General features: G+C 37.1%; 1 protein-coding gene across 2 annotated transcripts in view; it reads left to right on the forward strand.

Moving 5' to 3' along the window:
- The window catches only part of runx2a (RUNX family transcription factor 2a), a 70,420-nt gene extending 48,729 nt beyond the window's left edge, over positions 1 to 21,691 (forward strand). The window contains exons 5-7 of one of the 2 annotated variants that reach the window (XM_051867845.1): positions 6,506 to 6,682; positions 8,008 to 8,169; positions 16,413 to 21,691. In XM_051867845.1, coding sequence (XP_051723805.1) covers positions 6,506 to 6,682; positions 8,008 to 8,169; positions 16,413 to 16,909 — 836 coding nt within the window. In that variant the 3' untranslated portion in view covers positions 16,910 to 21,691. The remainder of the gene's footprint in view (positions 1 to 6,505; positions 6,683 to 8,007; positions 8,170 to 16,412) is intronic. The other variant, XM_051867846.1, reaches the window with a different exon arrangement.
- Positions 21,692 to 22,307: the final 616 nt, after the last annotated feature.

The following is a 22,307-nucleotide window of genomic DNA, read 5'->3' on the forward strand; positions in this document are numbered from 1 at the left end:
TATTTATTAAACCAGTCGCCTTCATTGTATTAACTCAATGAACTCAAAATTTTAAGGCAACTAAGTAACTTACTTTAAGTTAAACCAACAATTTTTTTTAAAGTTTTTACAGTGTAAATTTTTTAGAATGTAGTATACACACACACTGACCCTTGTGTATTAACCCCAATTGTGTCATTACAACAAAACAGAAGCAAGCTGACCTCCACTAAAATATGTGATTTTTAGGGACCATTGCAACTAATCTGACCAGATAGATACATAGCTCATCTTCAATAGTAGAGCCACTCCAGGATTCTGGCCTGTGGAGACCCATATAGACCTAATGTGCATGTAGTATTTATGATGCACATGAGGCAAATCAAGGATTTCTTTGTTAGTTTGCTGCCAATTAGCCTACAGAACCAAGCCGGTCTGACCCCAGATCACCCCTCAAACAAATACGTGTTGGCCCAGAAATAAAAGTTTGGTTGTTTGGTAGTTGTACGGTTGCATGGTGTCTGATTGTTGCAGTCGGCCCATCGATTTATAAAGCTCTAGTAGCATGTGTGCCCCTTCTTGGCGTAGTTCACTTCCTGAAGCTTGGAACACACGGACCACACAGGCGACTGGCAAAACTCCAGTGCTGCTTGGCTGCCGTCAGCTTTCTCCATTTCTCTCCCCCTCTCCGTCTACTTCTGATCCTTCGACTGAGTGGGCTTTCGGCCTCGTCCTGTCCTTAAAAAGCTTTTTTCCCCCCTTTGCTAATTTCATGAGATCTGCCATGTGAAATAATCCATTGTTTCACTCTTCAGAGGAGTCGGCCCTCCGCGGCACAGCAATTAAAGAAATGAAATCTAGACGGATGTATGTTTCCCTTTCTTCTTCCATGCGTTTTATTCCCTGTGTCGCCGAGGCGTGATTGATGCGCTCTGACGGCCCTGGCTGATATTTGATGTTGAAAGCGTGCTGGTGTTTAACGAGCACAGGGTGTTATTGTGGGTCAAACCACTATCATATGGCAATTTAACATGCAGGCGGAGGTTTCGCCAGCAATACGGACACATACACCCGTATTATTTATACCATCATTAGGCATTTTTGCATGAAAACAAAGAAAACCCCAAGTTTCTTTTGGAGGAAATAAACAAACCTCTAACCATAACTATTAAACCTCTTTGGCATGAATGATACATTAAATTGCGATTTTTGCCACCCCAAAAATTCCCATAGGCTTACACTATTGTTCAAAAGTTTGGCATTCTTGTTCTTTGAAGAAATTAATACTTATATTCAGCAAGGATGCATTAAACTGATCAAAAGTGACAGTAAAGACATATAATTTTGCAAAAACGTTCTGTCTTTCGAACTTTCTATTCATCAAAGAATAATGAAAAAATGTATAGAAAAGAGTTCTTTAAAATTGTGAAAAATATTTCACAATATTACTGTTTTTACTGTAGTTTAGATCAAATAAATGCAGCCTTGGGGAGCCAAGAGCTTAAGAGACTTAACAACTACCCAGATCACCCTAGCAACCCTGCTAAAACCATTCAGAACACCTTTGCAACATACATAGTAATGCCCTGGCAACCATCCGTAACATTGTAGTATTGTGCCAGCGAGTTTTGTAGAGGCTAACAGACTACTTTATTCCTTTATATCTACTTTAAAGTTTTGTTTCTCAGCCTAAATCTAATATTCCAAATTTTTTGCAGTAACTGGATATTTTTACTTTATTTGAGACGTGTCCATTTGAATATTTGAGCTCTACCTTTGAGAGATGTTTTTGGCACTGATAAGAGCATTCTGCATGTCTCATAGGATATGAGCATTAGGGATTTTCCTCTCCTTCAAGCTGAATCATTTACATCCCTTTTTTTCCATTCTGGAAATTTTGCATTGGACTTCAAATCTAAAGGTCTTTTGCTTCTGTCCTCTCCAACGGTGCTCAGAACATGTTCATAAGACACACTTGACAGTGATGAACATGATATCCATTTGTGTTAAGTGGCTTGGGACAAAAGCATCTGCTAAATGCCATAAATGTAAATATTTGGGTTGTCAAACATTTCTATGCGTGTCCCTCCAGAGTTTTAGAATTGCCAAAGTCCGTAATCAAAAGTCAGGAATCTCATGATGAACATTTCTCATAAGAATCTTAAAAAGATCTCTCTTATAAAAGTTCCATGCTTTTACTGTATGACAATAGCTATGTTTCCATTCAAAGTTGCGTATTTAACTTAAGCGCAAATTTTGAATATCGCATAAAACATTTGCGAATAAAGCACTGTTTCCATCCAGCGAGTCAAAGAGAACAAAAACATCAATTCCTGATACATTGGAAGTTTCTGCAATAGAAGCCATTGTATATAATAATTTTCATGTACCTGTATAATAAATTATTTGCGCCTCAGAGCGTGCAGATGAAACACAATTAACGCTGTCATGTTATCTTGCATTCAAATGCCTGCTATTTGTGAACGCAATTGTGTGAGGCACTTCTGGGAGGGAATTAAACCGAACCACTTTAACGACAGACTTTGCTCAGGCATTACAGAATGACCAAAAACAACATTTCAGATGCTGTGCAACGAGATCGGTCCGCTGGTTGGTCCAGTTATGCTGTTACATTGCAAAGTCACGTCTTTTTTTTATGCACTTCAAGGAATTTATTCGGTAAAAGTGTTTCCATCGTAGTATGTTTTCATGTTGCATAAAAAATGTATCCTATTTGACAAATACATTTTTTTATGCACATTTTTAGAATCTATGCATATCTTGGCGTTTCCATCCAGCGTTTTTTTTTTATTTTTTATGCGATATCCCAAAATGCGCATAAAAATAGGTGGATGGAAACATAATGTCTGCTTTTCTCAATAAATCTTCAGTGATCTCCTTTTGGCTATTAAAGAGCAATATACTCTGAACTGAACTGACTTGAGCTGAATAATGACAGTATTGTCTTTTTGTCTTTTTGTTTTACAGCAGAATTTGTCCCATATTTGATTGCATCACTGATTCTGTTATTTTCCTGTTTATAAAAAAACAGTTTATGACCTAAAGTTGTCAAAACGCACATCAAGCGTTTGAAAGCACACGGAAGTGTTTGAATTTGAAAGCATTTTGAAAGTGGGAGCGTTTGAAAGCAGGCGTCTATCAGCGGACTGGTCCACGATAGACGCCTGCTTTCAAACGCTCCCGTGTCTATCTGTGTAAGCGCTTGGGGAAGAGCGTCGTTGATGACTATTTACAACGTTTTTGAAGTGTTGATCATTGAACCCAATCACAGACTTATCCGATGAGCGCATCAACACAATGGCCAGTCTGTATGAACAATCTGTATTGCAGTGGTCCTCAACCATGGTCCAGGTTCAGGTCATCAGCTCATTAGTAGAGACTCCAAGACCTGGGCTGTGTTCAAAATTGCCCCCTATACCCCTAAATAGGGCACTGTCCAAAACCATAGTGGACGTTATTGAGTGCACTCATTCAATCCCACAATGCACCACAATAACGTACCACCGATGTACGCTCAATGGCTAGAGAATACCCACAATGCACTGTGATAGTCATGATGAATTCCTGCGTTTTGCCAGAAAATGGCGCCTGCAGCTGAATCATCCATCCAGGATCAAGGATGAGAACCATTGCTGTAACCATTGCTGTATTGTATAAAGCGCTATAGAAATAAAGGCTTGAGTTTGTAGACTCACAAAGACCTTTTACATTATGTATTGATGTATTCATATCAGCAGTTTGCAATATGTAACCCTTGCTGATATTTACAGCCAAAGCAACATGACTTTATATCCTTTGTAAATTTAAATTTGGGGAAAATATTGGCAGATTTGGTTTCACGTCACTCATAATAACATAAATAATGTGCGAGCAGCTCACCTTCATGCACACACACACAGGGGCTGTATTCATGCCGGGTGCTTAAACAAAATGAAAACGGTTCCCTTTTATTGATTGTGTTTCTTTTATAGTGTAGTGAGAGGGAATACTTTCAGAGAATTACTCACGCTCCCGACGAAAAGTGCTCTTGTGTGCAGCCGACATTCGCCAGTGAATGAGGAGCTGTGTTTGCTCAACTGAACTCCAGAGCACAATCAGGTTTTGCGAGATTGGAGGTAGCTCTGTCTCGAACCAACTGGAGAGTGGCCAAGCTTTTGCAGGAGTTTCTCTTTTCTTCTGTGTGATATTTACTTTACAGCTATTCAGGGCAACCGACCGGGGCTAGACAGACAAGCATGGAAAAAAAGACTCACAAAGTCCTTCTTTTAACACATATTCTTCTCAAGTATTGACACAACAGTGCGGCTCCAATGAAATCAGGCTCTTTAGTAGAGATGTTGAGCTCCGTATGGGCTGGAAAGGGTGGTTCATGTGTGATCGGTCCGAGCTGGGAAGGGGGTGGACGTGGGGGCATGGCGTGACTCGTACTCTTTATTGCAGGATAGAGGATTGAGTCTGTCCTCTTTTATGGGAAATGAATGAATAAACATTGGCGGGTCATGCTTTTGTTGTGACTCACAGACATACTTTTAAGCATGATAGGAATAATAGGGAAATAAAGCAGTTGTGTAATTTGACTGTGAATTCTTTTGGATGGATGCCACGGTGTAAAACAACAACATGTACGGGCAGGTAGAAAGTCGATTTACAGTACTTCCCCTCCTTTTGTGTGCTGGTCGCTATTGTGAAAACTGAGATCTCTGTGATTAGAGATGCAGAGATCACTGATGCATCTGACCCACACACTCATCTGCACAATTGTTTTGCTGGGTTGTTTGGTAAATAATTAAGTTTAATTGTTGGTTGTCCATTAAAGGGACAGTTCACCCAAATGTGAAACATTTACTCACCCTCATGATGTTCGGAAAAAAAAATAAAAAATTCTATGGATGTAACATAATATTTATGATTAAAGCATCATATATGCCTGGTTTCACAGACAGGGCTTAGATTAATCCAGGATTAGGCCTTAGTTCAGTTAGAACATTTAAGTCGCTTTTATAAATGTGCGTTAGAAAAAAACATTACTGGTGTGCGTCTTGAGACAAAACAATGGCACAATGGCAATGGCAAGTTGCTTTTAGTTAAAACCGCTCAAACACGTGGTTTAGGTTTAAGGCCTTGTCTGTGAAACCAGGGGAATGTATTTTATACAACCTGTGTGCTATATTTCATGTCTTCTGATGTTATACAATAACTTTTTGGTAGGAACAGAGGAACAGTCATTTTAATCTTGCCTTCAGCTGTAGATCTCAAATCTCACACTTCAAGAAAAAGCGGAAGAGTAAATAATGATTTTTAATGAATTTTTGGTCTGTTCCTCTCACAAATCTATCAGGTTTCAACCAATGTGAGGTTGTGTAGATGATGACTGAATATTCATTATTTGGTAAACTGTCCCTTTAAGAGTGCAGTTCACCTAAAAATTGCAGTTTTATTCACTTTGTCATCTTAAGATATTTTGGGTAATCTACAAACTGACCTTTTTCAGACAATGAATGTAAACACTGACCAAATATTGTCCATATGAAGCCATACGATTGCTTTGTGTTCAAAATTTAAGTCATTATTTGAGTTCTGAAATCTCATTGGCTCATTTGATCTGTTTGTCACACAAAACTATAATATAACTTAAAAAGGCTTGAAATATAACATTTATTCATCCTAATGTCATTCCAAGACATTTTGGAGAATCCATAAACTTCACTTTTCATACAATGAAAGTAAACAGTGATCAAACACTATAAAAAATACTTTGGCTTTTGTGCTTTATTGCAAGTGTTCTGAAGCAATACAATAGATGTATTTGAGCTCTGAAATCTCATTGGATCATTTGCGTCACACAAAACTATTGTATGACTTCAAAAGACTTAATAAATATAGAGCACTTTACAGTACTTTTACAGTGTTTTTTCACTTTCACTTTCATTGTAAAGAGCAGCATGAACATTTTGCATAACATCTCTTTTTGAGTTTTTTAGAAGAAAGAAAAAAAAAAACAGCTTTGCAACAACATGAGGGTGAGTAAATAATGACAGAATGTTCATAATTTGTTGAACTATCCCTTTAAGAGTGAAATTTGCCCCAAAATGATGGTTCTGTCACAGTTTATTCACTCTAATGTCATTGTAGGATATTTTGGGGAATCTACAAACTTGCTCTTTTCCATACAATGAACCATAAATTCGAGAAACACCATAAAAGTACCATGATAATATGTCTTTTGTGCTTGTCTGCAAGTGTTCTGAAGCCATACGATAGATTTGTGTCCTAAGTTTTTACTTAAGTTCATATCTGTCCGTCACACAAAACTTTCATATTACTTCAAAAGACTTTTAATATGGAGCATGGACTAGTTTTACAGTGCTTTTTTAACATACAGGTTTGCAGCAACATGAGGGTGTGTAAATGATGATAGAATCTTGGGCGAACTATCCCTTTAAAATTGGTCAGAATCGAGCAGTAGGTGTATTAACTGCAATTTCTGTCTGATATTGTTCGGTAGGACACAGACAGAAACTGGAAGACCCCCCAAAACCGCCGCTGTTCTCCGAGCGCCTGAGCGAGTTAGAGCGTTTACGCCAGACCACCATGAGAGTTGCCGTGCAAACCCAGAGTCCCCGGCAGTCTCTCAACGCCACGCCGAACTCCTTCAATCCACAGGGGCAAACTCAGATCTCAGGTAAACTGGCCCTGGCATTTTCCTTTCCCTTTAACGCAGCTATTTTAGCTTGTCTGGCCGTCGGCCTTCCTCTGGCGTGATCTTTAATGGCGGGTCCCTTGGTTTGTGTTCTGTACAAACATCTGTATTTGGAGAACAGGTAGGTTTATTCAAGGCAATGTCTAGGCCTGATTTGCTGAAGATAAGACTGCAAAGATAAAAAAAAAAAAAAAGAGTGGGCTTACATGATGCAAGAAATAGAAATGTCATTCAGTGGTTTTCAGAGTGAATCAGATATAAACAGGAGATACTGATGGACGTGCCAAGTCTGACAGTATCAAATCCTTTGTCTACTTTACCGGAATGAGGCATTATCTTTGTTTGGGATTGGCTGCTTAGATCATCTTAAAGGGATAGTTCACCTAGAAATTAAGAGTCATTATTTACTCACCCTCATTTCGTCCCAAACTCGAGTTTCTTTCTTCCATGAAACACAAAAACAAAAAAGCACCATAAAAGAACTCTGTTTACTATATGTTTCAAGCATTCAGAAATCATATGATGGTTTAAATTGAGGAACAGACCCAAATTTAAATCTTCCCCTTCGATGTATCTCTCAAATCACACACAACAGGTTCTGGCAAAGATTAATGAAGATTCCTCTTTTTTTTTTTTTTTTTTTTTGTTCCACGGAAAAATAACAGCTTATGGGTTTGGAACGACATGAGAGTGAGTAAATAATGACAGATTTTCATTTTTGGGCGAACTATTGCTTTAATTCCATCACATTTGTCCAAATATTTTCATTAGTTCCTGCTTCACTTTTGACATATTGGAGCTTGGGGTATTTTTTTTTTTTTTTTCGTCTCGTATGCGCTCAGCTTTATTGTTTGCATAATGTTTGCCATTCTCTTGGATGGGCTCCAGTCCCTCTCCTGTCAGAGCAGACGCTGTGTTTACTAGAATACTGTAGAAAGCAAACAGGAAACCGTTCTTGGCTCTGAATGTGATTAAGCTATTTACATACCATGGCCTTCTATACTAGTCATCTCAGTCTTGGTCTTCATATTGTTATAAAAAGAAAGGTCACCCCCTTTGTGTGCACAATGAGTCTCTTTAGGAAGGACTCTTCTAAGGGTGAACTATATATATATATATATATATATATATATATATATATATATATAATTATTTGTGATTTTTTTTATTTTTTTTTTTTATATATATATATGTGTGTGTGTGTGTATGCATAAAAATCACACACACACAAAAAAAAACATCTTTGATGCTATTGCAGATGTTGGTTCTGTCTGTGACTGGTGTCGTCTCATTTATTATCTTCATAGATCCGCGGCAGGCACAATCCTCTCCACCCTGGTCCTACGAGCAGCCGTACACTCCTTACCTGAGCCAAATGACGTCACCCTCCATCCACTCCACCACACCGCTGTCTTCCACCCGCGCCACCGGCCTGCCCACCATCAGCGACGTGCCAAGACGCCTCTCAGGTAAACAAACATAAACCTTATACAAAATCACAAACAAAACCTTTATTGTCTCAAATGTTTCTTTAAGACAACAAAGAGATTAAGAGCAGAACAAATGGAGACTTTGGCTTAGGTTTCCACCAGAATTTTAGAAAGTATTTCAACCATGTCTCATACTGTGCTCAGATACCAAAGTCAGATATATACTCAAGCATTTCTCAACAAGATCAAATGATCTGAGCTGCTACATAGACTTATATACTCTTAGGGCATTACAATGGTGTCTATATTTATTCCTCCTAAAGGTATTGTATGATAAACATTTGAGTCCAAATTGATATTTAAAGTCAAAATTTAGCTTTTCAGTCTGTACCTCAAAGTTAAAGAGAGACTCATTTTTATTATCCAGTTAATTAGAGATGGATAAAAATCACCCTACCTTTTTTAGCACTGAATATCCTGTTTCACACATATATACATCAGATTACAGAAGTAAAATGAGTTGCAAATGGCATTTCACTTGTTGACTCTTCATGAGTCATAATTGAGCTATAAAAGAGCAACCTATGAGCAATAAAATTCTCCTGTAGGCCTTATCGCTTTCTTAGCCAACCTCTCATTTCAGAAATGTGAGAAATATAGAGTGTCTCAATGTGTCTGTATTTACTTTCTTAGCTGATCGTGTTAGCCGTGTGAACATTTGTCTAAACACTCATTTGCTTCTTTCTCCGCTGAAGTCAAATCAAAGCATTTTTCCAGCGTTAACTTTCTGCTTTGTAAGCGTTTGTTACGTCGCCTGTGGGCAAATGTCTTCCAAGCAATAGCACCTTTAAAAATAGAGAGCATTTGAAAGAATATCTCTTCTAACCCCCATCCTTTCCAATGGAGTCTTTGAACTCAACTCCCTTTTGAAATGCCTTAAAAAGGAGCAAAAGTTTCTGACTCATGGAGCTCAAAAGGTAATGGGTAGTTGGCGCATAATGTGTCCATGGACTTTTAAAATTTATATGAATGCAGGGAAAGTGTGTGTCATAAGTTCTATAACTGATCACCATTTCTTTATTTTAGTATAGTACCGGTCAAAAGTTTGGACACATTACTAATTTTAATGTTTTTGAAAGAAGTCTGTTATGCTCATCAAGGTTGCATTTATTTAATCAAAAATACAGAAAAAAAAAAAACAGTAATATTGTGAAATGATATTACAAATTAAAGCAATGGTTTTCTATTTCAATATACCTTAAAATATTATTTATTTCTGTGATGCAAAGCTGAATTTTCATCAGCCATTACTCCAGTCTTCAATGTCACATGACCCTTCAGAAATCATTCTAATATTCTGATTTATTATCAATATTGGAAACAGTTAGAAACATGCTGCTTAATATTTTTTAATAACCTGTGATATTTCTTTCAATAATTTTTTTTCTTTTTTTGAAAGAAATTAATACTTTTATTCAGCAAGAATGTGTTAAACTGATAAAAAGTGATAGTAAAGATTTCTATTTTGAATAAATATTGTTATTTTTAACTTTTTATCATTAACGAATCCTGAAAAAAAGTATCACAGGTTCCAAAAAAAATTAAGTAGCACAACTGTTTCCAACATTTATAATAACTGAGTATCAAATCAGCATATTAGAATGATTTCTGAAGGATCATGTGACACTGAAGACTGGAGTAATGATGCTGAAAATTCAGCTTTGCATCTCAGAAATAAATTATGTTTTAAAGTATATTAAAATAGAAAACCATTATTTTATATTGTAATAATATTTCAAAATATTACTGTTTTTTCTGTATTTTTGATCAAATAAATGCAGGCTTGATGGGCATAAGATACGTCTCATACAAGCTCATAACAATTTATTTTATATATTTGTACGCTTTGTATATTTTATATATTTGTACGAAAAATGCTTTTTTTACACTGCAGGATCGTTTAAAATGATGACAAAGACAAAAATATGGGGAAAAAATGAATTGAAATGATATGTGAAATATTTGTATGTTTTAAAATTGCATTTCAATTCATATGAATGCTGTTTAAAATCGTTTTAGATGGGGTTTAGCTCTCTAAAAGTATTTCTCATCAACTACCCAAAAGATCTTGAGTCCAAACCTTTGGAAGAGTTTACTGTGACTGTGCCTTTATTAATGAAATAGGCACCAGATTGTGGTCCACCCACCCTTTGGGGTTCATTTTGAAACAAACACACAGCGTGGACGTTTTCTTTAATACACCTGTTTGACTCTCCGCCAGGTTGGTTTTTGAACTCTTTTTTTTTTTTTTTTTTTTCTTGCTTTCTTTCTTTTGGCTCCCCACCCTAACTGATTTCTTTGAGCCTGAAGCGAATGTGAAAGTTTAAATGACTTCTTGGTGTGGCTGCTTTTTGAACCCCGGCCAGCTGCCTCGTTGGGTTTGATTAGTTTAGATTTCACCCGGCTTTCATCTTGGAGATGTCAGCCTTTGTTCTTTCCTCAAAGAGACACACGCACCTCTTGGTCCTAACGCCCCCTATTCTTCCTCGGAGCGCCGCTGAATGGCTCAGCTTCGAGAGGACACATCCCGAATGCATCGCACCCTCTGCAGCTGCTCTGCGGCGCTGCACGGCTATTCTTCTCTACCGTGGGCTTGTGTTACACCTTTCAGCTGGTGACTGATAAGGACGCAGATGAAGGCATGAATAATATTACACAGAGAGCGATGAATTATCAGATTGGGATCACAGGACACTGGTGGACCGTAAAGAACTTTGATTTTGCCGGTTGTGAAAGTCTGTTTAAGGAGGGTGATTTAAAAGCACAGTACTTTGAAATATGCAATGCCACAGAATGCATATACAGATCAAATGTATACCTTTTGAACAGTACATGTACAAAAACACAACCTCTTAAAAGGACAGTTCACCCAAAAATTCTGTCATTAATTACTCACCCTCATGTCGTTCCACACCCGTAAGACTTTCGTTCATCTTAAGAACACAAATGAAGGTCTTTTTGATGAAATCTGAGAGATTTCTGTCCCTCCATAGACAGCTATGCGACTTACAATTTGACGGTTCAAAAAGTTCATAAAGAGATCGTAAAACTAATCCATATGAATTGAACGGTTTAGTCCAAATTTCTAAAGAGACTTCATCACTTTATATGATGGACAGTTTGAATTAGTAAGCCTGCAAAGTAAGCAGGCAGTCTTGTAGCAGGCAGACCTGAAGCAACCTGAGGTCAAAGGTTACAAGATCACACTGGTGATAGTTCACAATTTGAAACAGCATGATCCTCTTGGTTACCAGCCTTGAGCTTCAGCTACTAGACCACACCATCCCTGTAATACAAAGTGATTGATGTTGTATTAAGTTTAGCCAAAAAGAGTCTGGCAAGAGCTGATAGTATAATGGGTTCATTCTCATGAATGTCTGCAGCAAAGAGGGACTTTAATGGTGATTGAAGGTTGTATATGTGAATTTCTGTCATTGTTTTGGAAATGTGACTTGGGTCTCCTCTCTTCTGCACTGTCTGCCTGAAGTGTCTTTTTTGTTTGGTTTGAAATGTCAAGAGTTGATAATGTGGAGAGACAATCTGTTCATAATTGGCCACACATGTTCTATAAAGTTTGCCGAGCTGTCACTCATAAAGCAGCGCTCGCAGACGACACGCGACCGCTCCTAAACCAGCAGGCCCGCTGATGCAAAAGACTCTGGATTTATTGTCATAAAAAAGTACTTTACCTGAGCAACATGCTGAGAGGAGAGATGAGATTAGATTAGATGAGAAAGTGTTTGACGGAAAGAAAATTAGAAATGGAAATGGGAAATACAAAGGCAAGGCAGGGAGAAACTGAAAGAAAAGGATTTTGGTTGAAGTATAGGAAAGAAAAAGGGAAATTAAAAGGAAAATATCTTGGTTTGTTTGAAATTGGAAAGGAAAGGAAAGGAAAGGAAAGGAAAGGAAAGGAAAGGAAAGGAAAGGAAAGGAAAGGAAAGGGAAACTAAAATTGGAAAGATCAGGAAAGGGGAAATAGAAAGGAAGTTTGAAGTAAATGGGAAAAAAAGGAAAAATGGAACTGGGGAAAGTCGAAATTGAAAGGGAAAACAGGGAAAACTGAATAAGAGGAAATAGGAAAGCAAAGGTGAAATAGAAAGGTAAGAAAATGGGGAAAAGAAAGAAAATTTTTAGTTTGTTGGAAAGGAAAGGAAAGGAAAGGAAAGGAAAGGAAAGGAAAGGAAAATGGGTTTGTTTGTTTGAAAGGAAAGGAAAAGAAAAGAAAGGGGAAATGGAATGGAAAGGAGAAGAGGAGAGGAGTTTGGGATTGTTTGTTTATACCCTTTAATTTAGCAGGCGGCTCCATTTGAAAAGCAGATCATGATGAATACATGGTGCAAAAATAGACAGATGTGGAGATGAGGAGATGATAAGATGTTCCACTGGGATTCTCTCTCCTGGGGTTCTGGGAGTCACAGCCCATTAGTGGTTTATAATTTAAAAACATCTTGTGGTTCTAAGAGAGAAGATCGGCCCTTCTCTTTGGCTAATCGCAGACATGCCACCACATCTGAGACTGCTCATTATGCATCCTGTGGAAACTGTTTTTTCCTCTAAGCGTTTCCATGTGCGCTCCCAGTTTATTCCGACATTTCTCTTTGATATTCATATAAATGCGAGGATGCGTGTGTTTGTGCATGTGAGCGTGAGTGCACACGACGCATTCACATACAAACCCCTGGACAACCTTCAGTGAAGAAACAAACAGCCAAAAGTGAAACTCAAAACCTTTCAGAAGCATGTCAGCACCGTTTGACAGTTAGTTTGCATATTGATCTGCCCGGTGACATTTTTGCAGCATTAGTCTTTCATCTTGACCTTGAATCAACCCAAGTATTGTGTAATTCAGGCTGCAAATAAACATTTAATTCATGCTTATGTTTTGCTAGAGTAATTAAAAAGCTGGCAAGCAAGATCAGCACTTCTAAAGAGAATCTGTTCAGTACGGAATGTGCAGTTACAAAACTTTGTGAATTGATACGCTTTGGCCACATACACACAGCAGTTAAATTTGGTTGTCAGTTCACCTTTTAGTGCTTAATCCTGTTCTGTGCACACAGTTCAGTAATTTACAGGAGTGAATCTGCATTCTACAACCAAATGAAAAATTCAGGTAGTGACAACCGCATTTACAAAAATTCTGTGCAGTGTGTACGCAACCAACTGAACAACTAGTTGTTAACGTACTTAAATCTGCATCAGGGATGTAGGCTATATCTCTTCTGTATGTGTGTGGTGCAAAAAAAAAAAAAAAAAATCACAAAGAAAGAGGTACAAGGCTTGAAAAACAGCAAACAAGAACGAGCCCATAATAAACTGATTAATCCCAATGATTTCCATTGAAAATTACCAAAATATCGCAACCTGCCTACTTTATTAACTCCGTAAACTGGAACAAAGCTCAAACAGCAAGCCCAAAAACGTTTATAATAAGTGAACACAGCAACACTTCAAGGGCATGCTCTGCAAAGAAGCCTTACAAACAAACAAAACATGACGCCTGTGTAGAAGGTGGTTTAAAATTACAGAACATTTTGAGACTTTGCTCGCTGTAATATTGATTTGGTCAAAAATAGCGGATACCAAACATGCGAAACACCAGAACATTGCTATGGTTACCACACTGTCAACCCAGATGGTTTTAATATTGGGATATACGAAAGTCCATGGCTCTAGCATTGGAAAAAGCATAATGGCTAACTTGGATCACGTGCCTTGATAACCAATCACATTACAGCCTTTACGTCATTCAATTTTGCGACAGTCAATCACTGTTTGAGGATACCGTAGAAATGAATGAGAAGCTCCGTAAGCTGAATCATCTGCTGCAAAACTGTCCATGACTTCTCTTATAAAACAGCATTTTTTAGATCAATCTAAAACTATTGTTTAATGGCAAACATTAGCTGATAGGCTAACACACACAGTTTCTGCCAATCTCATATTAATCTTGAGTACATCTAGAGTAACAATGCATCCTTCATATCTCCAAAAAGTCTTTAATTTTATCATATTTATAAAAGATAGATACGCTAAACCGAGTCTTTCTGAAAAAAGCCAAGCTCCTGGAGGCGTGCCTGCCGTCAGTGCCGTGGGCGGAGCTAAAGAGACACGAGCGCGTAGAGAACGTATGCTAGCTGCGACATCATTATAAATACAAAGGGAACAAAAACATTTGTGGTGTTTACATTTTATGCACTTGCGCGCCGATTGCCAACAAAACACAGACATCTGATGCAGCTTTACTCACCGCCCGTGATCTGTAAATCCAGCGCCGAACTGGGACTTGTTTACAAAGTATTCATCACCGAAATCCCAGGAACAAAGAAACATACATGCACAACTCTGTTGCTGCATCGGAAAACAAACTTCATCCACTGTTCCCTTAACGCTGGGTTCTTTGGGAAGCTAAAAAAGGTCATCTTTCCCTCACAACCAAAAACACACTCCTTTGTTTACAGGAGATGTATCTCATTTCGGAGGCTGCGTCCTTCGGAGATGGCATTTGAAGGCTGAATACTTCGACAAGGACGTCATTTTTAAGAAAAGTAACCGTAATAAAATTGACTGATATTCATTGTGAGGTGTAAAATATTGTAATGTCTGTCTTACGTTGCAATCTAACACTTATTTTTCTTAAGTGAGACTGCCTCGATGATGTATGCAGCCTTCAAAGGGTGCAGCCATTGTTGAAAAATCTCTCGGCTTCCGCATCCCGAACGAAACGCATTAATGGGCGTGCTCTTGCTCTTGCTCTGGGTGGTGTGTGTGTGCACGCTTATCAGGGAGAAGTGCCTATACAAGGAATTCCGCTCTCTTTTGTCATACAGGCCATACTCGAAAAAAACTCTCCGAAACCGGAAGTAGTGTATTTGGCACAGAAATACTCTGTCATACGTCCAACTCATGTTTTGAAACTTTGGCCATGTTTAGCATGAGAATCCAACTCTTTAACAGAGTAAATAAGTCAGAATGCATGAAATAGCATTACACCCCCTTTAAATGATGAGCTGTTTTCCCCACAAAAGTAATTTATTCAGTGTAGTGAAGCCTCCATTAGTCTCGCGTAGTCAGACCTTAATACTGACAGCAGAAGGTCTGGTCTCTATCGCAGCTTTCATTGGCCAAGGACCGCCCAAGAAGACGTTTGACTGACATGTAACGCAACCAATCACAGATCGTTTTGTTCCGCATCAGGTTTAGGGTCGTGAAAATGTAAAGTCGATGTCCCTACAATAACAGACCGGTGTGCATCTAATAATAAAATATTCATTCAAGAACATTGTGCAAGTTTACTGCAACAGTGGAACTGCGAACTTCACATACTTTTGAAAATCCAGCGTTTAGTTGATCCTGGTAAGCGCTCATTGTCACAGTTGTAAACATGATAGCATTCTTCTTCTACGAGGGGGTTTGGCGTCACAGAATTTGTTTCCAGGCGGTTGTCACTCCTGAAACTTTACAGTGTACGTGGCCTATGTGAATTTTTTTTCTTGCACTGTGAAGTGTCATTTTACAAAGATATGATGCTTTCATGCCTTGGGATTTCTCAAACAATGACTCAGTTTATTTATAATAACAAAGACAAAATTGTGTTCACTCTAATCAAATTGTTTGGGAGAGCCTCTTCATTATTACGTCTATTATTTTTCACATGACTCTTTCATTATTTTGAAGCAAAGAGAAATGCAATTTATAAAGGGGAGTTTTGTGTTGACAGGCTAGTTACTTTGAGTTGTATGTAAATTATGTTTGACAGCGCCCTCTTCTGTCTGATTTAACAATGTCCCTTTAATCATTTCAGTCTCAGATGGTGTGGGTGAAGCTACTTTGAAACTCAGGATTAAAGCTACTCATAATTTAAAGTATTTACAGTCAAGCTAGTCTTTTACAAACTACTAACAAAAAGAAGCTAACTCTTTATTTAAAGGGGCTATATCTTTACAAATCTATAAATATCAAATTATATAATTATATAAATATTCAACAATATTATTGATTTGGCTGCATTTGACACTATTGGATAAGAACTGAACTGGATGATGACATCACTGTTTTCTGCAGAACTGCTTTATAGATTAAATGAACTGATGTAATAATTGATTATCTTTACAATGGAACTGAATCAAAACTAAACTGACTTCAGCTGAACAATTACACTTTTATTTTAGAGCTGCAAATTAAATATCACTGAAAAACTGCTCTTTTCTCTCCACCAGGTACGTCGGATCTCAGTCCGTTCTCGGCAGACCCACGGCAGTTTGAACGTCAGTTTCCTGGTCTGTCCACGCTCACAGAAAGCCGTTTCCCCAGTCCCAGAATGCACTATCCTGCGACGTTCACGTACACCCCCACGCCGGTCACCTCTGGCATGTCTCTGGGCATGTCCACCACCACCCACTACCACACCTACCTGCCTCCGCCATACCCCGGCTCCACCCAGAACCAAAGCGGGCCCTTCCAGACCAGCAGCACGCCCTATCTCTACTACGGCGCCTCATCCGGGTCGTACCAGTTCTCAATGGTGCCGGGCGGAGATCGATCCCCTTCCAGGATGCTGCCGCCTTGCACTAGCGCATCCACCGGCAGCACCCTCATCAACCCCAACCTGCCCAATCAGACGGACGGAGGCGAGGCGGATGGCAGCCACAGCAGCTCGCCAACTGTGCTCAACTCCAGCGGCAGGATGGACGAGTCCGTTTGGCGACCCTATTGAGACGGTCTGGTTGAATGAGACCTCAACGCAGCACTGTTAGCCTTAAAGACAGAGTGCGAGAGATAGTTGCATGTAAGCATGATCGGATTTGAAGCACAAACTCATTGGTACTCATTGTTGAATGGTTGCAGTGTATTTTATGACTACACTGATGTTTTTTAAAATTCTTTAATACAGATGACAATTTACGGCATTAGTCTGATTCATCTGACATTCCACATCTGCTATCAGTGATATAACAGACGCCAGTCACTGAATTTAAAGGAATAGTTCACTCAGAAATGAAAATATGCTGCCTCATATCGTTCTAAACCCATCCACTGCAATAAAGGATTTTTAGTACAACTTTAGATAGTTGTACTATCTAAACATTCTCAAATAAACATACATTTACTTGAGAAGGAAATTACTTAAGGTATTAAGTCTTGTTTCCTAAAAAAATAACTTTTTTTTTTTTTTCAAAATTGATTGAGTTTATACTTGAGGTATGGGGTAAAGTTTTTTTCCCGACCCCACTGGCAGATAATTGTCTCATCTCATCTCTCATCTCAATTTATTTATAAAGCACAATTAAAAACAACCACAGTTGACCAATTTGCTGTACAATGTTCTAAAAAGACTTATAAAAACCAATCAAAAAACAATTTAAAAAAATGTATATGTATAATACAAAAACAAAACAAACAACAACAGACAACAAAGGACATCACAAGTCATAGGCTTAAGTGAAAAGTTACGTTTTAACTTTTAAAAATATGTAATGTTGGTGCTGTTCTAATATGGATCGGTAAACTGTTCCAAACTCTGATAGGTAAACCTTAGAGTTCTCACAGGATGGTGTTTACACAACAAGTCAAAAAGGTAAGAGGGGGCGAGGCCATTTAAACATTTAAAAACAAGCAGAAGCACTTTAAATTGATTCTAAAGCGGACTGGGAGCCAATTTAAGACATTAAAACAGGAGCGTTTGCGAACACTGGTTAAAAGTCTTGCAGCCGCATTTTGGACCATTTGTAATCTACATAATGAAGAATTGTTTATTATTACAATATTACAATAGTCAATTCTAGAAGAAATACAAGCAGGAATTGCAGTTTCAAAGTGCTTAAAAGAAAGGAAAGTCTTCACTTTAGCCAGCACTCTTAGTTGGTAAAAACTTGACTTGACAACTAAATTTATTTGCCTCTCAAATTTAAGTGCACTATCAAATAAGATGCCCAATTTTTTACACATGATTTAACTGAAGAAGATAAAACACCAGAATTTAAATGAGAAATGTTTGGGATTTTTGGAAAAGCCAAACACGATGATCTCTGTTTTACTCTCATTTAGATTTAAAAAATTTAACGACATCCAGTCTTTGACATCGGAAAGACAGGCACAGAAGGAGTCTAAGTCATTTGTGTGCTTCAGAGGCAAATAAAGTTGAGTATCGTCTGCATAGCAATGGCAGTACAAGCCATGTTTTACAAAAATAGAGTCTAAAGGAAGCATATATAGAGAAAACTATAAAGGGGCCAAAATAGAGTCTTGGGGGACCCCACAAATCAAGGGGACCACACCCGAGTGGCATCCTTCTATATTTGTTATTGTTTTAAGCATTAAGTCACATAATTTTATGTTTTGTTTTTTCAGGTAAATAAGACTTTACATTATCTTATATCATTTTGCTTCTCAAGTAAATGTTTCTTGATTTAAGAAAGTTTTGACATTTTATTGAAAAAAGAGACGAAATGCAAAAAAAGATATCACTTTTTGCAGTATTTACTTCCTTTCTTTTGTGGAACACAAAATGACATATTTAGCGCAATGTTAACGCTGCACATTTAAATGCAATGAAAGCATATGGTGGTGGTAAAGCTCCAAAATGCTCTTTAATGTGGTTTTTGAAGCTTGATAGCTGATCATGTGGCTTTCACCACCAAAAGAAGGTGGCTTGTGTGCTATATATTCTAATTATTCTAAAAACATTCAGTAACTTTGTGTAAAGAGCAGACCAATATTTAAGAGTAAATGTTGCCAGAATATTCATTTTTGGACGAACTATCCCTTTACCTGTCCTAGAGTAAACTTTCATTGCAATAGGAATGCATACACACTATTGGCTCAGAATATTTTTATACTAACTTGGTCTAATTTAGCATTTCTTAACACTGAAAGCAATTTTTTTATTTATGCGTGTTAGAAGTCAGCTATTTGAAACCTTACTGGCTAATTCCCTCTGATTATTTTAATTTATGTATGAAATGGTAGCAAACGGTACTGACTGCGAAGCAATATAAGCCATATAAACTTTAAATTATGCAATGTGTTAGGAGGGACAAAATCTAAGACGTTTGAATATTATTTTTTGGGACATCTATTAATAACTTAATGAAATATTTACTCGTTTTGTAATTTAAATGTTTTGTTATTATTGTTATTGTAAAGCAACCAAAAAGAAAATCCAATGGTACGCAAGCAATGAAGGAAGGATATTTCATTGTAAGACTATATCCACAATCAAATGTTTGTGGATTTTTCTCGGAGTAATATCTCAGTCTGATACGTTTCATATTAATAACATGAAGTAAGCAAGCGTTAAGACATCCAGAAATGTTTTAGACTGAGTAAATCTGAGTGAATAACATCCATAACAAAAACAATCAATAAATGTACAAAGATATGTTACGAGAGGTGACGTGCTGCACTCTCCACTTGTTTTATTTTGGTATCCAATGTTTAGCAAGTTAATTTATTTTAGATGTAATTTTTATTTAATGTTTTTGGTGACTACAAGAACGACCAAACTCTTGCAGCAGTGGCCTAAATCTCTGCTTCTTCAGATACAGACATGATCAAATCTTGCGCATGCACTTGCAAAACGACCAGTTTCAATACAATTGTCAGCCTTCTCTTCTATAACTGGATGGTTAACTGCACTTTGTAGGTTAGTTAAATACTATGCAAACTGTACTACAACAATCACACTCAGAAATGTCTCTTTGCTGTGTGCTAATGTTCTTGAGGTACAATATAATCAAAGTACTTGGCATTTTAGACAACAAATGAAAACAACAAAATCTCTGATAGAAGTACAGTGAAATGAACTGTTTAAGATGAGATGGGCTGTAAGCAAACATTATACTGAACAGACAATCAAATTTAATTCCACAATGGAAAAGTTTATCATCTCTATTTCTAGAATTTATTTATTGGTCAGAAAACCATAACAAGATGAGATGAAATTATCACTGAAAAGAGAACTCATGCAAATACGTTACCAATTTTGAAACAATTCTGTTTGTAATTCTTTACACTTTGTAGTTGGCATCTTTGAAGATTAATGTACATGTTTCTGGATTCAACAAGTGGTACTTGATAGAATGTTTGTCCATATGTAAGTTAATAGGCTGCTGGCAGCGCCCTTCTGAAACAAATCTCACTTGTCTGCTTTATTTCTGTTTTTGTGTAGAACAAAGCACTTCTTCTTTTAAAGGGATGTAAAACAAATGAAGCCTAAATGCCAGATATAAAGAACAAATAGATATTTTACTCAAGAACTTATATTTTGCATGAAGAAAATGAAGGCTTTTTTGCATAATGACATAATGACAATTAAGGACATTTTCTTCCCTGACTAACCTTTCTGTTTTGGCACAATAAATTACATACATTAACATCAATTAAATCCAGTACAATAGTAACTAAAAATATATATGCATTTTTTCATGTTACAGTAATGAATAATTATTAAAAATAATGTCTCAATGCAAAACATAAGCCAAACATAGTCCTAAACTTCATGCAAAATATGTCATGTTTTTTCTCTTTGATTTTTGTGATCAAATGTAACTTGAACATGTTCTTGATCAGTTTTGAGAGATTCACCCAGCAATTAAACTGAGCTAAAAACAAGCATGTAAGCTTTTTTCACCCCATCTATTTGTTCTGTACAGTATTAAACCCCATTTATTTGAGTAACAAAAACATCACTTACACTGCTGTCCTTAACTGCCCTACTATTTGATTTTGCCTTTTCTTTACCGTGGTGTCTTCTGGTATGAGGAGAGCATTTATGTTTACAGAATGTTTACAAAAACTGCAAGCAGGTAACTGCAAATGTAAAGAACCTCTGCACTGTTAACTTTTTATGAATCCATGTTTAATTGCTTCAACATGCCTGATAACACAAGAACAACATTGGTCTGTCTTAATCAAACATGTCACAGGGCCAAAATATTTCTATGCTTTTGGGCTATAGACTATGTTTTTCATTCACCCTTTTTTATGTAGTACCCTTGCAAGAGTTTTACAACTTCTGGGTCAACTAGCAGAGATTCCTTCCATGAGACTATTTATCTCTGTTCTATACATTAAAACAAGCATTGAGAGTTCATTTACATATGTTTTGTCATCATCACAGACATTCAGAGAGTTTTGGGATTCTCCTTGGAATATCTATTTGCAAATTTCATGTATATTGCCAGTACGCAAGGTCAGTTTAAATATGAAGAAAACCAAATGCTTCTGCGACATATTTTGCGCTTTGTTATTTTCGTTTCTGGACCCTGGAAACACAATGCTATTGAAATATGCATCATTTTGATTCATCACAATGCTTTGTTTGTAAACAACTTCCTTGCACATACTGTACAGATGTTTCAGTTTCAACAGTCCTGTTTGTGAAACTTTAACCTGTTTGTATGGGACAAACAATCCAGTAAAAATATTGTGAGATTTTTGAGCGTTTCTGATGATTGTATCATTTGTCTTTGAGAATAAAAATGGCTTTTTGTTATAACTCATTGTTTACTTTTTTTTTCATTTCATTAATGAGAAGAGTTAATGAGAGTTTGATATACTGGTCAATGACATGGCGTGCATATTTTTGTGTCCAAGTGCATTTGATAAATTCATGACATATATGGCTTTATTCTACAAAACCTATTTAGTTTGAATTACATATTATTTTATATTTTGTTATCTTAAACCCCCAAAATGTCAGGTGGTGCAACTGTCCGAACAAATGAACAGACTAAGAAAACTCTTTAAAATAGTGTCTTGTAAATGTAAATGTAAATGTGTCTTAATAATAAAAAATTAAAAACGAAATACTGTGGCATGTTTTTAGGGTTGAAACCTTACATATAAACAAATGTTAAAGGTATCAGTAGTTTTTAAAGCTGTTGAGATAATTGAAAAACTTTTGTCCAGCTAATTGTATATTCTGAAATGTCAGGGTGGCACAACTGCAAACATGGCATTTTTATTACGAATTGAAAATAACGGTAAACATCATAATGCGTCTTCCAGAAGACCCCAACTGATCCATGCAGCAGAGTGAAAAGTTTTGTCAGTCTCTCTCAAATACTGGTAAGGTTAGGTTGGTCCCAAGCTGCAATCTTCTGTTCTCTCTC

Source organism: Ctenopharyngodon idella, chromosome 17 (genome assembly GCF_019924925.1).
Source record: "Ctenopharyngodon idella isolate HZGC_01 chromosome 17, HZGC01, whole genome shotgun sequence".
Lineage (NCBI taxonomy): Eukaryota > Metazoa > Chordata > Actinopteri > Cypriniformes > Xenocyprididae > Ctenopharyngodon > Ctenopharyngodon idella.